Source organism: Ranitomeya variabilis, chromosome 5 (genome assembly GCF_051348905.1).
Source record: "Ranitomeya variabilis isolate aRanVar5 chromosome 5, aRanVar5.hap1, whole genome shotgun sequence".
Classification (NCBI taxonomy): Eukaryota; Metazoa; Chordata; class Amphibia; order Anura; family Dendrobatidae; genus Ranitomeya; species Ranitomeya variabilis.
In genome coordinates, this window is record NC_135236.1 from 265,609,517 (window position 1) to 265,627,897 (window position 18,381).

At 43.0% G+C, this 18,381-nt stretch overlaps 1 protein-coding gene across 1 annotated transcript in view; it reads right to left on the reverse strand.

Annotated features, from left to right (window-relative positions):
- The window catches only part of ALPK3 (alpha kinase 3), a 213,605-nt gene that overhangs the window by 145,671 nt on the left and 49,553 nt on the right, over window positions 1-18,381 (reverse strand). The window contains exons 4-5 of the mRNA XM_077264220.1: window positions 12,956-13,073; window positions 11,429-12,869 (exon numbers count right to left, since the gene is read on the reverse strand). Coding sequence (XP_077120335.1) covers window positions 11,429-12,869; window positions 12,956-13,073 — 1,559 coding nt within the window. The remainder of the gene's footprint in view (window positions 1-11,428; window positions 12,870-12,955; window positions 13,074-18,381) is intronic.

Here is an 18,381-nt window from a genome sequence, read left to right on the forward strand (position 1 = left end):
GATCCTAGTAGCTGAGGATCACAAAACGGACTAGCTAAGTTTATGAACATAGACACGAGCTCTAGGGAGGTGGTAACTGGGCTGACCGCAAAACCTGATCCTAACCAAACACACTAAAGGTAGCCGGTGAACGTGCCTAAATTCCTAGACGTCTCGACGCAGCCTGAGAAACTAGCTACCCCTAGAGAGAAAGAAAGACCTCACTTGCCTCAGAGAAATAACCCCAAAGATATAGAAAGCCCCCAACAAATAATAACGGTGAGGTAAGGGGAAAATACAAACGTAGAAATGAAACAGATTCAGCAAATGAGGCCTGCTAATACTAGATAGCAGAAGACAGATAGGAAACTGTGCGGTCAGTAGAAAACCCTATACAAAATATCCACGCTGAGAATTCAAGAACCCCCACACCAACTAACGGTGTGAGGGGAGAAACTCAGCCCCCTAGAGCTACCAGCAAGCGAGGAAATCACATATTAGCAAGCTGGACAACGACAGATAATAAACCAAGAAACATATTGAACACTGATGATCAAAAAATGAACAAACAGAAACTTAGCTTCTCTTGAAGAGACTGATAACGAAGGACTGCAGGAGAGCTCCAAAATAGCACTGAAGACATTGACAGCAGGCAACAACTGAGAGTCCAGGTGAACTAAATAGGAAACCAGCTAACAGATAACGAGACAGCTGATCAAGCCTCAGACCTGCAGAATGACACAAAGAGCCACCAGAGGGAGCCCAAAGACAGCATTCACACAGTACCAGTTGTGACCACAAGAGGGAGCCCAAAAACAGAGTTCACAACAGGTCGGGTGGAGGGGTTGAGTGAGGTGGGGGAAAGATGATGAATTCTGTTTTGTCCATGTTCATTTTTAGAAAATGAGCAGAAAAGAAGGATGAAATAGCAGACAGATATTGTGGGATTTTGGTCAGTAAGGAAGTGAGGTCGGGTCCAGATAGGTAGATCTGCGTGTCATCAGCGTAGAGATGATATCGTAAACCGTAGGATTCTATGAGCTGTCCCAGGCCGAAGGTGTAGATGGAGAAGAGTAGGGGTCCTAGAACTGAGCCTTGGGGAACACCAACAGACAGGAAGCGAGATGAGGAGGTGGTGTGGGAGAGGGAGACACTGAATGTCCAGTCTGTGAGATATGATGAGAACCAGGATAGGGCCAAGTCAGTGATGCCAAGAGATTAGAGAATCTGTAACAGGAGGGAGTGGTCCACAGAGTCAAAGGCAGAAGACAGGTCCAGGAGGAGGAGGACAGAGTAGTGTCGCTTGCTCTTGGCAGTTAGTAGGTCATTGGTCACTTTAGTTAGGGCAGTTTCAGTTGAGTGATGTGGTGGGAAGCCAGATTGTAACCGATTAAAGAGGGAGCAGGAGGAGAGGTGGGAGGACAGTTCAAGATGGACATGCTGTTCCAGTAGTTTTGAGGCATAAGGGAGAAGGGATATCAGGCGATAGCTGGACACAGAGGATGGGTTGAGGGAGGGTTTTTTGAGGAAAGGTGAGATTGATGCGTGTATGAAGGATGAGGGGAAGACATCGTTTGTAAGTGAGAGGTTAAAGAGTTGTGTTAGGGTTGGGATGAAGACTTTTTTTGCGAGGTTAGGGATGAGGTGGGACAGGAGCGGGTCAAGCGTGCAAGTGGTGAGATGTGATCTAGACAGAAGGATGGAGAGCCAATCGTCTGTCATGGTGGAGAAGCTGGCTTTGGAACAAGGCTGAGAAGTCAAGAGTAGGGGCATTGGGGGCTGCGGGCCAAAGCTTTGTCTGATGTTATCGATCTTCTGCTTAAAGAAAGAGGCAAATTCTTCAGCAGAAATGAGAGGGGAGGGAGGAGATCCTGGGGGAAGAAGTAGAGAATTGAAAGTGTTGAAGAGCTGTTTAGGGTTGTGAGTCAGAGAGGATATGAGAGATGAGAAATAAGTTTGTTTTGTGGCAGTGAGCGTGGACTTGAAGCTGGTGAGGGACTGCTTGTATGCAGTGAAGTGCTCAGCAGAACGAGATCTCTTCCATCTCCGTTCAGCGACCCTGGAAGCCCATCTCAGTTCTTTGGTCAGGCTGGTTAGCCAGGGCTGCCTGTTGATTCTACGAGTTTTGCTATGCATGAGCGGGGCTGCCGAATCGAGTGTTGCTGTTATTGTGGTGTTATAAAAAGTGGCAGCAGCATCTGTATCCTGGAAGGAAGCTATGTCTGTAAGAGGGAGAAGGGACTCAGAGAGTGAGTGTAAATTGAGGTGTTTTAGATTTCTGCAAGGGTGAGTGAGTTTGTGGAGTGGAGGTTGCACACTAGGAGGGGAGAGGGAAGAAAATGTCAGTAGGTTGTGGTCAGACAGGGGGAGGGGTGAGTTAGTGAGATTAGTAAGGGAACAGAGGCGGGTAAAGATGAGGTCCAATGTGTGGCCATCTTTATGGGTGGCTGAGGATGACCATTGAGTGAGACCAAAGGAGACAGTGAGCGATAAAAGTTTAGAGGCGGCTGAGGTGGAAGTGTCAATGGGGATATAGAAGTCACCCATGATGATAGTGGGGATGTTGGCTGAGAGGAAATGAAGTAGCCAGGTAGTGAAGTGGTCAAGAAAGGTGGAGATGGCTAGTTCTCTGGGGTGGTAGATGACAGCCAGCTGGAGGTTGGAGGGAAGTAGATGCGGACGGAGTGCACCTCAAATGAGGGAAGAGTAGCGGAGGGTGGTACTGAAATTGGGGTAAAGGAGCAGGTATCGGACAGGAGCAAGCCAACTCCTCCACCACATTTGTTGCTGGGGCGAGGGGTGTGAGAGAGGTGGAATCCACCATAGGAATGCGCGGCTGGAGAGGCTGTCAGAGGGGGTGAGCCAGGTTTCAGTGATGCCGAGGAAGGAGAGTTTGTTGTTGATAAAGAGGTCGTGGATAAATTACAGTTTATCATAGCGGCACAAGAGCAAACACTAAGTACCATATATATAGAAGCTGGAATCTACCACACAAGACAAGACCCAAGGTGCAGACTATGCAAAGAAACCTCAGAAACAGTCCAACACACAGTGGCAGGATGAAAAATGCAAGCAGGAACAGGGTATACCGAACACCACAACCAAGTAGCGGAAATTGTATACAGGAACGTCTGCACAGCATATGGGCCAAGTCCCCTTAAGTCCAGGTGAGAGACCCCAGAAAAAGTGGTGGAGAATGAAAGGGCTAAAATCCTGTCGTACTTCAAGATCCAGACGGATAAGCAGGTGTTGGCTAACCACCCAGGCATTGTCATGATGGACAAGGTTCAGAAGACAGCAATGATAAAAGATGTGGCAGTGCCAAGTGACAACAACATCAGAAAGAAGGAATATGAGAAGCTGGAGAAATACCAGGGCCTCAAAGGAGAACTGGAGAAGATGTGGAAGATGAAGGCAATAGTGATTCAAGTAGTGATAGGAGCACTTGGAGCAATGACCCCTAAGTTGGGAAAATGGCTTCAACAGATCTCAGGAGCAACATCTGAACTTTCTGTCCAGAAAAGCACAATGCTGGGAACAACTAAGATCCTGCATGAAACCCTAAAACTCCCAGGCCTCTTGTAGAGGACCTGAGAATGAGAAAGGACAAAAAGACCACCCCCATTTGGGGGTGAGAAGCAAGTTTTTTATATATACAATATATACAGCAGGTGAAATAAATATTGGACACGTCACCAATTTTCTAAATAACTATATTTCTAAAGGTGCTATTGACGTGAAATCCTCACAAAGAAAAAAGTATTGAACTCATGAAGAAAGAAAGGTGCAAAAAGCCATGGAAAATCATGACATCAGCTAAAATCTATCAGTAATTAGAAAGCAATCCTGCCACATAGTGAAAAATAATATCAGCTGATCCAACTGATGGCCTATAAAAGGGTTTCTCATTACCAAGGTGCCACACAAGAAACATCTCATGATAGGTAAAACCATGAGCTGTCTTAAGACTTTTACAACCTTATTGTTACAAAACATACTGATGACTGGTTCCTGTGAGCACTGTTTGGGTCATAATCTGCTAGTGAATGCTATTTCACCATAAACATGCCAAAATCAGGTACTCCAGCAAAATTTCAAACAAAGCAGTGAAAATAATTATCAGAAGAGTTGTCCAAGAGCCAAGGACCACCTGTAGAGAGCTACAGAAAGACGTGGAATCAACAGGTAAAATTGTTTCAAAGAAAACAATAAGTATACAGTTTAGAATATAGTCTGATCAGATGAGACCAAAATTTAACTGTTTGAACAGCATAATAGACACCACGTTTGAATGTGAAAAGGTACTGCACAGTAGCGTTGCTACCGGGGTGCAGAGGGTGCGAGTGCCCCAGGCCCAGAGCTCAGAGGGGGCCCACCCGGAGCTACGCTACTGTAACTGTATTGGCACGTGCAGTGCACCGATACAGTGACATTCTGCGGCAGAGCAGAGGGAGAATCGCTCTCCCTGCTCTGCAGCCCGGCCGCTATGGCGCCCCTGAGCAGGCTGGGGGGCCCAGTGCCAGTAGTGGGCCCCCCGCCCATCACCGCAAGGTCAGCTGTATTGGCATTTAGCCAATACAGCTGACCGCATTGATGAGGGAAGGAGCGCAATCAGCGCTCCTTCTCCGATCACCCCCCTATCAGCGTCTGACGTCACTGACGCCGACACTGACAGTGGGAGCAGTGACATCACCACCCGGCATCCGCTGTCAGGAGATGAGCGGGAGCTCGGAGCACCGCTGAAACAAGGAGGAGGAGAGGTGAGTATTTATTTGTGTTGATAAAGAATGTAAATCACCGCACTGCAATGCAGAAACATAAATCTGCGGCGTACCTGGGGTGTATATATAATAACCACAAGACTTACTTGGGTGAACTTAAAAGGGTATGTTGCCCCGATGGCGTGGATAGTGGGCGCGTGGAGAGGCCAAAGTGTGGGGAGCATCCTTTCGTGGTGGTGGCTCTCTCAAGCCCGGGGTCCGGAGGGGGAAGGTGCACGTGTACCACATCCGAGAAAGCTTGCGGAGAGCTCCGGCCGGAAGCGCCACCGCAGTAAAGCAAGTTTGGCAGTTGCCGAGGGAAAATGACATCACGTGCCGTTTCCAGGTCCCAACATACTGCAGACCAATCACATTAGCAGATCATTAGCCACCAGCTGCACAAATGTGCCAACACCCACTATATAAGGACGGCCCTGAGACAGCAGCCATAACCCTGACGAAGAAGGACAGCAGTCCTTTGAAACATGTTGGTTGACTGCTGTCTCCTCCATGCACCCGTCCTTACCTCACGTGACGTCACATTCCCTCAGCAACCGGCAGACTGGTTTTACTGCGGCTGCGCCTGCCGCAAGCTTTCTCTGACCTGGTACACGTGCACCTTCCCCCTCTGGACCTTGGGCTTGAGAGAGCCACCACCACAGGAGGACGCTCTCCACACTTTGGCCTCTCCACACGCCCACTATCCACGCCATCGGGACAACACACCAGGATCCTTTCAAGTTTACCCAAGTAAGTCCTGTGGTTATTATATATACAACCCAGGTATGCCGTAGATTTATATTTCTGCATTGCAGCGCGGTGATTTACATTCTTTTTCAACGCAAGTACACTATCATACAGGTTGTGCACAGAACCTGTTTTTTTTCACCAGCAGCATAGCTAGAACCTTGTCTGTACCTCAGTGTACCCTCATTTTTTAATCACTCTTTAGGCACGCCTGTGTGTTTGTGTATTTTAGTATTTATTTATTGTTTTTTCTGAGGGCTGCCTTATACTACAGGATCTGCCTATGGGGGTGCTGTCTTATACTACAGGATCTGCCTATGGGGGTGCTGTCTTACAGGGTCTGCCTATGCGGTGCCGCCTTATACTACACGGTCTGCCTATGGGGGTGCTGTCTTATTCTCCAGGGTCTGCCTTTGGGGGTCCTCCCTTATAATACAGGGTCTGCCTATGGGGTGCTGCCTTATACTACAGGGTCTGCCTATGGGGTGCTGTCTTATAATACAGGGTCTGCCTGTGGGGTGCTGCCTTATACTACAGGGTTTTCCTATGGGGTGCTGTCTTATAATTCAGGGTCTGCCTATGGGTTGCTGTCTTATACTACAGAGTCTGCCCCTGGGGTGCTGTCTTATACTACAGGGTCTACCTATGGGGTGCTGCCTTGTACTATAGAGTCTGCATATGGGTGCTGCCTTGTGCTATAGAGTCTACCTATGGGGAGTGCATTATACTATATTGAGGACTATCTGGTGCATTATACTATATGGAGGCCATCTAGTAGGCCATCGTACAGTGTGGGGATTACAGTGAGGGGGCCATCGTACAGTGTGGGGATTACAGTGAAGGGCCATCATACAGTGCTGGAGCCATCAAACAGTTTGGGGGCTATTAAGGGGTCAGTATACTGTGTGGGGGTGCATTACAGTGAGGAGGCATCATGGTATGCATAAGAGAGCATCATACTGTGTATAGGGAAGCTGTACAGGGGGACAGACTCGGGACATTATTCAATGTGAAGTGGGTACTTATTGTTATAGGGGAACTCAGGATACTGTGACTATTAAAGGGGTACATAGGGCAATATTACTTTCTAGGGGGCAAAATGTGAGCACTGTTTTCTAGGGCACATGCACCCGGCATTACTATATTATAGATGGGTGCTTTAGAATTTAGATGGCACAGAGAATCACACAGCAGGTGCAGTAATAGGGACACATAGGGCAGGAGCACCTCAGTATTTGGGGTGTCAGCAGGATGAGGAGTTTGTGCAGGTTGGGAATAGTTGGTGATGGGGCTGGAATATGAGATGTGAAATATGTCTTTGTTGTATTCTCTGCAGGTGAGTCGTTGCTGGAAGAAGTTGTCAGGTTGGTCTGGGCCAGATGGAAAAGACAGGAAAAGTGAACGATTCCATCAGAAAGGTAAGTCGTTATCTGTAACTGTGCAGTGATCTCTTATATGTTCTGTAGGGCTGGTATCTACCACTGACCATATGGTGGTAATATCTATGTTGGTCTTTATATAGAGATTATCTTCAGTAATAGCACGGTTATCTGCTGAGGTTCTCCACTATTAGGGTGTGTCACCCAGATGTAATCAAGGTTACCTGGTTAGGGGCCCACTCAGAAGCTTCACCCCCCCTGAACCAAAACTCTAGCTATGCCTCTGGTACTGCATATCACCCGAAAAATACCAAACCAACAGTAAAGTTTGGAGGTGGGAACATCATGGTGTGGGGCTGTTTTTCAGCATACGGCTCTGGCAAACTTCATATGATTGAAGAAAGGATGAGTGGACAAATGTACAGAGACATTCTTGATAAAAATCTGCTGCCACCTACCAGGATGATGAAGTTGAAATGAGGGTGGACATTTCAGCAAGGCAATGATCCCAAACACATAGCCAAGGAAACTCTCATCTGCTTTCAGAGAAATAAAATAAAGCTGCTAGAATGGTCCAGCCAATCACCTGACCTGAATCCCATAGAAAATTTATGGAAGGAACGAAAGCTCAGAGTTCATAGAAGGAGCCCACATGACCTTCAGGATTTGAAGAGTGTTTACGTGGACAAACGGGTCCAAAATCACAACTGAGCAATGCATGTGACTAGTCCCTCCATACAGGAGGCACCAGTCATCACCAGCAAAGGCTTTTGTACAAAGTATTAATTACATTTCAGTAAATGTGTTCAATACTTTTTCCCTGTGTCATTTCTCATTATTACACATAACTTAATTTATGGACATCTATAGTTTGATTGCTTGGGTTTATTGGTTGGTTTGTTACCGACATCTGGTGAGAATTTCATGTCAATAGCACCTCTCTATTTACTTAGAAAATTGGTGACGTGTTCAATACTTATTTCACCCGCTGTATATATGGTTGGTTGGTTTTCATGATGTGCCATAATATAGTATTTAGCAACTGCAGTAACAAAAAACTAAACAATAAACGGAGCCGTCACTGCAAATAACCACCATATTAGCAATCACGTGTTCTTAGTATATCAGTTTTAAAATAAGCCTATTTTAGTAAAAGTAAATTAATTGTGATTGAAAATAAAAAGGTTATAGAAAAACAAAAGAAATGGATTCAAAGCTTCAGCATCAGAGAGTGAGAGCGACATTTCAAATGTCTTTGAAGTCGTATCTGTGTCATGGAATGAAGCCTGTAGATATTTCCATCCAAGAGCAGAAGCTTTATAGTATCTTCGCTGATGACATGATATATGGCAAACGTTGTACCTACCGTAACCGATTTAGAAGAAGTAATAAAACTTGTTTAAATGTATTAGAGAGTGCAGAGGGATCTGTCATCAGTTTTTACCACCTTCAAGCAGTTCTACCATGCTCTAGGTCATGTGAAGATATTTCTATATGTGTGCCTCTTCCTAAAATGTCCTGTGTCATATGTAAAGTGTCTGCTGGGAGTAGACTTAGCTCAGAAGTCTCAAACATTTTCATTTGTAGTCTAACCCCTCTTTCCCTGATTACGGTAGATGACCTTTCCTTCATCATCTAGTTGTTTTCAAGATCAGGATTGGAGCATGAGCATTAGGTACTCTGTTGTGGTTCGAGACATCACAAACCTTCAGCGCTCGTGTAGGGCTAGATTAGAAGTGGCAAAGAGGATGGTGCAGAAGGAAAATCGGTTGAATTAGAGTTAAAAATGTCAGACATTTCTAGGTATACAATTGATCTTCACATCATCTATAGCATGAAGGGGCCGCTTTAATGCAGTAAAAACTTATAAAAAATTCCCTTTAAAATAAGAACTGTACCTAAATTTTTTGGGGATTGTAATGCGACTAAATTTCTTTTCTTATAATAGGATAGTGGCAACCATTCAATGTAATACATGCGGTATACTCACACATAGAGTTAGACCTATCAATCTACGTAAGCAGGGAGAGGAGAAGCTGGTGGGGATATACCTTTGTGACTATTCATGCTAGTAACCTCATCCTCTTCATGCATTTTAAAATATGCTTTCTATGAAACACCCCAACATTTCTGAGTATATGTCTGCAATAATAAAGCCAGTGTCTGATTCATGCTACTTGTGGTTCGAGCAGTATGAACCAGCAGACAAATTTAAGGATATGCGCACTCAACATTTTTTTAAGTGTCTGTTGCATATGCCCGCTCTGTAAAATACCCCAAAAAGCACTTAGAAAACACTTGAAAAACTCTTACGATTCATTTCTATTGAAGAATAACTTTGCTCTTCAAATTTACACGTTTTTAATCATTTTAATTGCATTCAGTTTTAAAAACAGCCAAGCAGTTAAAAGAAGTGAGCTGACCACAATTAACTTTTTTTGTGCTTTGTAATTGTCTTCATTTTATTCATTGCTTAGTAGATAAAAATGAGAGAAAATGCCCCATCCCTAAAAAAAAAAAAAAATGGGCAAAAAATGATTGAAAAAAAAAAACAAGAAAAATGTTAACAAAATGCTTCAGGTAATGTTGACACAATGATAACGCTTAGAGGGAACCTGTCACCCCCCCTCCCCCCCAGGCATTTGAAACTAAAAGAGCCACCTTGTGCAGCAGTAATGCTGCATTCTGACAAGGTGGCTCTTTTAGTTCTTGGTGCTGTAACTGCAGAAATAATCAATTTTGTAATTAGTCAGAAAATACCTTTCTTCAGTCCTGGAGGCAGGCGTTTCCCCCCTGCTTCAGACGCCACACACCCGTCACTCAAGTCTTCTTGGCGCCGGGCGCCTCCTCTTCAGCGCTGTTTTGAAATGAGCCGGCGCCTGCTCTCTTTTCTCCTGCCTTGGGCAGGCGCAGTGAGCTCTGCCCGTCTTTCCTCATATGCAGTCTCGGTGACTGCGCCTGTGCGGCCGCCTTGCCTGTGAATCCCAGCCCCGCAGTGTCTTCTGATTTATTCACATTGCGGGGCTGGGATTCACAGGCAGGGCGTCCGCACAGGCGCAGTCAGCTGGACTGCATATGAGGACAGACGGGCAGCACTCAATGCGCCTGCCCAAGGCAGGAGAAAAGAGCGCAGGCGCCGGATCATTTCAAAACAGCGGTGAGGAGGCGGCGCCCGGCTCCAAGAAGACTTGAGTGAAGGCTGTGTGGCGCCTGCAGCAGGGGGGGAAAGGCCTGCCTCCAGGACTGAAGACAAGGTATTTAGGACAAATTACAGCACCAAGAACTAAAAGAGCCACCTTGTCAGAATGCAGCATTACCGCTGCACAAGGTGGCTCTTTTAGTTTCAAACACCTGGGGGAAGGGGGGGGTGACAGGTTCCCTTTAAGGGCAGAAAAAATGCCAGTGTTTCCTGAAGCTGTTTCTCCTTGAAAATCATTTGAGTTAACATACCCTAACTACACAACCAATGTAGATTGAATACATTTAAGGTTCCACTTTCGCCTTCGCATTCAACCTTTTTAGTAGTGCAATACATTTAAAATGATGTAACTTTGATAAGTAGCATTTTACTTATTTATGTCTATAGGACCTACTATGTCTACCTGTCTGTATGACTGACCCAGTTTTTTAAAATAAAAGTATTATCATTTAGCATCACCACTTCCACAATGACTCGCATTATAAAATAATTATGTTGTTTATCCCACATGATGAACACCATAATAAAAATCCTGAAAATCAATTAAATTATTGCAATTTTTGTTCTAACTTCCCCTCAAAAAGTGGAATAAAAAGGTATCAAAAATGAAGAATTGGTTAATGATATGGCGATAAGGTCTTGTTACTATTAAACAGTTGGACACTATTTTTAGTTATTATACAGAATGTAAAATACCAGTTTTAATAACATTAATAAAAGTGAAGTAGTATTATGTATATTGTTGTATGGTTAAAGCTTGGCTATTATTGCTGTCCTACAGACTTTTTGCTTCCTTTGACTGTATGCCATATCATCATATTTAGGTTCATTATTTTTATTTTTATGTACCCCAAAATGGCCACAACAGAAAATTCAACTCATCTTGCAAAAACAAGTCCCATGCAGCTATCTGGAAAGAAAAGTAAAAAAACAAACAAACAAAAAACATTATAGAACTTGGAATTTGACAGTGAAAGTTCTAGAAAAAAAATAGCTTGGTTCTGAAGGTCTAAAATAGGCCAGAGCCAAAGGGGTTAATATTCAATATCGTCAAAGCAAATATGAGCGTGCTAATGGTGGTGAGAAGTAAGTCTTCCATCAAATGTATGTAAATAAATCATGTGAGGTGGATACTTCAGGACCTCGTGACATGACACTTGAGATGAGACGTGATTTTTTTTACAAAGGAACATGGGCAGTGGAATGATAGTATTTGGAACAGACAGAAAACATGTCATGATGGGATGGCTTTAGGATTATGTCCAAACATGAGTGTCTCATCTATAATTAGGTGCTGTCTGCAATATTAGTCAAGATGGAAACAATTTTAGTTATGATGCAAGCAAACAAGAAAATAAACTTACTTCATTAGGGTCTTCTGAGGATATCCTGTTCTTCTCCGAGCCTTGAAATTCTAGTTTTTCTCCTGAACTAGTACTTTCATCTGCACTAGCCTTTTGTGATGTGACCTCAGAAGATAAATTACAAGAAGGGACCAGCACTTCTGATTCTATCTTCTTCATATTTTTATGAGCTATACCACAGATTTTTCCAGGTGCAAGTGTAGCAGAACCTGTTAGATTATCTACAACAGGTTTTGGTGGTTCACTCTTTGACGTGGGTTCAGTTGCGCTTTGATTAAGGTTTGAAACTGGTTTAGTTGAATGTAATTCATTTTTTGCGCTTGTTGATGGTGAAGCTTTGCATCCAGCAGATAGTTCTCTTTGCTCTTTTGAACGCCTTGGTGCTACTTTTGGTACTTTTATTTGTCCTTGAACTGATAGATTTGCTGGACTCAAGATATCTGGCTGAACTTCAGCTTTTGTCTTCTTGACTTGGTCAAGAGATGAAACAACTTCCTGTTGTGATTGAGAGTCATCAAAATACATATCCCTCAAAGAAAAATTGATCTCATCCTTATTTTGCAGATGACCTGGTTTTGGAATGGAAGAATCATCTGCTTTTTTACTGGGCACAATGGCATCCTTTACTTTTTTTAGATCTTTTGTTACAGCAGTTTTTACTGACTTATTAGAAAAGGTGGAAGGTGCAAATCTTTTATTCACTGAAATTGGGGATGTCTGAACTTCCATCTTTTCTTCCACTGGTGTCTTGGTGACATCTTTACTAAATCGGGATCTTCTAGGAGCAGTACTTATACCTTCTGGTTTCTTGGCAATTCCCTGTTTTGTATCATCTTTTGCTAAGTCTGTTGTACTTAAAGGAGGCTCTTCCTCTTTTTTCTTCTTCTTTGCGTAAGACTCCTTTGGTGTAGACTTTTTTGTTATGACTTCCACTGTTTCATAGACATATGCAAGGAATTCTTTACCATTTTCCTCTATGTTTTCAGGTACATTGTAACCATTGGTGGTTATCTCTTCACTCTGCTGTGTTTCCATAACATGAAAACCATTGACCACATTGTGAGGTTGTTCATTTGTGTTTGTCACTTCATTTTGAAGTCTAGAGCTTGGATCTGGAACATGAACCTTAACAGATTCCTCATTTTCTAATGATTCTGTTGCAGTATCTGTATTTTCTGATGAGAATCTCCTCTTTCTTTGAATCCTTTCAGGACTCAATGCCCTCAGTCTTTCACTTTCATCCAAATTTTCTTTAGCTTTTTTTCTACTCTGCTCAATTTCACGCATTTTGGCTTCTGCCTTTCTCTTCAGTTTTGCAAACCACCTTTGGTGAATTTTGTATTCAGTCATGGTTCCAACCTCTAAAACTCCAGAACAGGACACAATACCTTTGGTATTTCTGGCTGATGCTTGATAAATTGCAGCATCTTCTTCACTGCAACTGAAAAATAAAAAAAATAGAGAATTATTTGTACTATATTTATATTGTTTAGTAATTGTAAATTTACATTTAAATCTGAAACGCACTTATAAATCAATAACGTGTGCCGCTTTCCATTTCGTAAAATTTCATATTTAGGTAAACCACAATATCGATCCATTTCTTCATCATCTTTGTACCATGTAACCTCAGGTTCTGGATATCCTGCAAGTAAACCAATAAAATAATCAATCAATTAATGTTAAATTCTCATGTTTCATAAGCAAATGTTTACTTTTCAAAGCGAATTATATAATGTAATGCTATAAATATTATTTTAATGTTTTGAACTACAACTACAATGTATTTAGGCTTTCTTTTATCCATGGCAATGATGCAGATTGCTGCACTAGCTTTGTATCAAAATACACTGACCAAAGCACAAAGGTTTGTTGGCTTCACCCATATGCATGTTCTTACACTTGCCATGCCAGCCAGCTCACCCACCAACCTACCCTTTGGATATGTTTACACAGTCCTTTTTAGCAACTTCTTTTTTCTACATGAAAAAAGTAGAGTGTTGGAAGGATAAACCCTGTGTACATTAAATGTGCTTTTTAATACTTTTTTATGTGTTTTTTAAGCATTTTTAGTGAATTCAATTATATGTATAAAAAAAACGCCGCAAAAATGCTGAAAGAACTAACATGCTGTATTTAGAAAAAAACGTAAAAAAAAATGCTGAAAAAAATGGTATCGGAGATATCCGTGTCTGTGTGTCCGTGTGTATACTACGGTGTATACTACGTGTGGCCCATGTGTGGCAACCGTGTGCCGCATCTGTACCACAGGGACAGCCACCGGGGATGAAGCGCTACAGTAAGTGCTGTTCCCCAGCGGCTGGTGCTGAAGACGGCTGTAATAATTCTCCCCTGCTTTACTGCGAGCAAAGGAGAATTATGAGCGTTATATTAAAGTCCAGACGACAGCAGGTGGTGGATTTTGGGACTGTTACCCCATCATCAGACACCTGCTGCCGCTTATAACAGTGACAGTAGATGCGGATGATCGGGATATTTCACAGCTGCGATCGTTTGGAAATAAATGAATGAAAAACCCGATGTGGGTTCCCCCTTATTTTATTGAACCAACCAGACAAAACTCACAGCTAGGGGTTGCAACCCCCATCTGTCAGCTTCTGCAAGGTTGGCTATCAAGAATAGAGGGGACCCAACTCTGTTTTTTTTAATTATTTGAATAAATAATTTAAAAAAAACAGCCTTGCTAAAGCTCACAGCCGGGGGCTGCTATTCTCAGACTGGCAAGCAGCCATTGCTATAGGTCTCTCTCAGCCTAAAAACAGCAGCCCACAGCTGCCCAGAGAAGGGGTATCTATTAGATGCTTCTTTTCTGGTGCTTTGCCGAGCTCTTCCCACTTGCCCTGTAGCGGTGGTAAGTGGGGGAATATTTGTGGGGTTGATGTTACCTTTCAAGTGACATCAAGCCAATGGCTTAGTAATGGAGAGGTGTGTATAAGACACCTATCCATTACTAATCCTACAGTTGCAATGTTAAATAAAGACACTGCCAGAATAAAGTCCTTTATTTGAAAAAATTTCATAGACTCCTTTAATGTTCTAAATTAAACCATACAGTACTTACTGCAACACCTAATTCCCCGATGCCCTCGATCTCCTGTAATAAAAGTAAAATAATAAACCAACAATATACCATACCTATCCGTCGTTGTGTTCCATGCTGTAATTTATGTCTGGGGGATATATAGTTTTCAACCAGGATGGTGCCAAAATGCGACTGTCCAGGGTGAAAACCACTGGTGAATGAGCTGCTGAGAGCGCAGCATCATTCACCAGCGGTGACATTATCGAGACTAGGCTGAACTGAAGTGACCTCTGGACCGTGGTAAAAAGCCGGTGATGATGTCACCGCTGGTGAATGATGCTGCGCTTACAGCATCTCATTCACAAGTGGTTTTCAGCCGGGACAGTCGCATCTTGGCGCCGTCCTGGTTGAAAACTATTTAGCCCCCAGACATGGATTACAGAGTGGGACACAACGACGGACAGGTATGGTATATTGTTGGTGTATTATTTTACTTTTATTACAGGAGATCAAGGGCGTTGGGGAATTAGGTGTTGCAGTAAGTATGGTTTAATGGAGTCTGTAATTTTTTCAAATAAAAGACTTTATTCTGGCAGTGTCTTGTAGCATTACAACTATAGGATTAGTAATGGATAAGTGTCTTATAGACACCTCTTCATTACTAAGCTGTTATGATCTGGTAACCTTGGAGCCGCATGAGAGACTTTCTCAGGAGAGGTGGAACCTGTACTGACTGCAAACCCTAAACTAACACCGCAACTAGAAGTAGCCGTGGGATGTACCTAACACGTCCTAGACATCTCGACACAGCCGGAGGACTAAATACCCCTATAGATGGAATTGGGAATTCTATCTTGCCTCAGAGCAGAACCCCAAAGGATAGGCAGCCCCCCACAAATATTGACTGTGAGTATAAGAGGAAGGACACACGCAGGCAGAAAAACAGGATTTAGCAAAAGAGGCACTTCTAGCTAAATAGAAAAGGATAGGACAGAATTCTAAGCGGTCAGTATTAAAATCCTAAAAATATCCACAGCAGATAATACAAATATTCCACATCTAACTAAAGACATAGAAAGTATATCTGCATCTCCTGAGAATCCAGCATCACTGAAAAATCCAAACAAAGTCTAAGCTGGACAAAAACACAATAAATTGCACTGAATTGCAAAGCACACTGCATGTGTGCACAGAGACAAAAACCAGACACTTATCTTAGCTGAATTTGGCAGCAAGGCATGAGGAGCCAGAGAGAGATGCAATCCCTCCAAGTACAATGGACAACTGGCACAGACTCATGGATCCTGCACACCTAAATACCTAATAGAGCTGCAATCAGCAGAAACACCTGCCCGGATTACAACCCCAAGACAACTGCACTACCACCAACAACCACCGGAGGGAGCCCAAGAGCAGAATTCACAACACTAAGCCGTGTGCTTGATGTCACCTGAAAGGTGACATCAACCCCACAAACATTACCTCACTTTCCATCGCTACAGGGCAAGTGGAAAGAATCGGGCAAAGTGCCATAAAAGGCGCATCTAATAGATGCGCCTTTTCTGGGAAGCTGCTGGCTGCTGTTTTTAGGCTGGAGCCCTATATCAATAGCCCCTTACCAGTCTGAGAATAGCAGCCAACAGCTGAGACCTTTAGCAAGGTTTGTTGTCAAAAATGGGGGGGACCCCACGCCTTTTTTTTTAAATTATTTATTTAAATAAGAAAACAGCATTGGGACCCCTCTATTCTTGATAACCAACCTTGCAGAAGCTGACAGCTGGAGGTTGCAGCCTCCAGCTGTAAGTTTTGTCTGGTTGGTTCAATAAAATAGGGGGGAACCCACGTCAGGTTTTTCATTAATTTATTTCCAAACGATCACAGACGGCAGCTGTGGAATATACCGATCATCCGCACCTACTATCACTGTTATTAGCGGCAGCAGGGTCGGATGATGGGGTAACAGTCCCAAAAGCCAACACCTGCGGTCGTTCAAACTTTAATATAACACTCATTGTTCTCCTTTGCTCGCTGGCAGAGCAGGGGAGAATGATCACAGCCGGCTTCAGCACCAGCCGCCGGGGATCAGCGCTTACTGTAGCGATTCTTCCCCGGTGCCGATGTGTGTCACACAAGGGACATCAATGTGTGTTCTCCGTGTGCACTTGTGTGGGATGTTTTGCCATCCGTGCTGACGGCAAAAAGCGGACAGGTCAGCGTGTTTTGCTGACGGACACCTGGAAACACACTGACCTATTCATTTGAATGGGTCTACGTGTGTACGTGTTTTCGGTACATATGAAAACTGTCACAACACATTCCGGAGGCTCGGACGTGTGAAAGGGGCTTGAATAAGGTTTTGCTGCTACTGTGAAATGCTCATAAAAAACTCAGAAAAAATGCTGTGTGTGAACATACTCTAAAGGGTTATTTTTATCTGAGAATTATATGGTAAAGCCACAGTATAAATGAGGTTCTAGATATTCTGTAAATATCTGAAATGCGATTACTCCTTTAAAAGGGTCGTACGGGACTTTAATATTGATGGTCTATCCTTAGGACAGATCATCTATATTTGATTGGTAGGGGAGTGACACCCACCGATCAACGGTTCCTGGTGCCAGCAGCCGGATTTGCTCAGATACAGAGCTGCACAGCTCCGTCAACTGTATAGTGGCTACAGCCAGGTACTGTAAATTTGCCCACTAACTGAATCAATATGGGGCAGTATGCAGCAGTAGCCACTATATAGTTGACAGAGCTGTGTAGTTCAGCTCTGCGATTTAGCACATCTGCATGGCGGTACCAGGAATAGTTGATCGCCAGGGATGCTGGGTGTTGCACCCCCAATGATCTGGTATTAATTATCTATCCTAAAGATAGGCCATCGACATAAGAGTTGTGGACATGCCCTTTAAGTTGTTAAGTCATTTTAATAAAAAAAGACAGGAAATTGTATACAAATTGTTATGGAATTTACAGTACTTGGGTTCTTCACTTCTACTATCCTTTGCATATATTTTGCCTTACTTTTTGTGTGATAGTAAAGACAAAATATTACTTCTATAACTTGTAGGTATATTATTCTTTACCAAATCATATGCTTTCAAATTAAATTTGTGCAAACACCAATAGCTAATAATAATTTTATTTATATAGTGCCAACAAATAGCTCAGAGTAGATCAAAGATGCTAAAGTTTGAATGGAATCTGTCACCAGATTTTTGCTACCCCATCTAAGAGCAGCATTATATAGGGGTTGAGACCCTGATTCCAGCGATATATCACTTACGGTGCTGCTTTTTGATAAAATTATGGTTTTATCTGCTGAAGATCTAGCAGTTCTCTGAATGCTAAGCTATGTATAACTCTGCCTACACCACTATTTGGCAGCTTTCTGTGTACACTGTGCATAGGCAGAAAAGCTGCCATTCAGTGGTGTGAGCGGGTGTATACAGGAGGTCATGTATATAGAGGACTACATGGCAGCACGTTTACCAGTCATCTAGCGATAATCTCCTGCTGATAAAACTGTGATTTTATCAAAGCTGTAACAATCAACCCAATAAATGAAACATTGTTGGAATCAGGGTCTCTGTCTTTACATTATGCTACTTTTACATTAGGTGGCAACAATCTGGTGACAGATTCCCTTTAGGGATGTGTTTGCCTTTAAATACCACTTTGGAATTTACAATGTATATAGAAATAATGCACATAATGGAGTAGTAACTTTGTAGATAAATTACACTACTTAAATTGTACTGATAATAATGAATTACAGCTTATATTGGGGTATAATTACAAGAAAGGCTACTTTCACACTAGCGTCGTGCACTGCACATCGCTATGCGTCGTTTTGCAGAAAAAACGCATCCTGCAAAAGTGCTTGCAGGATGCGTTTTTTCTTCAT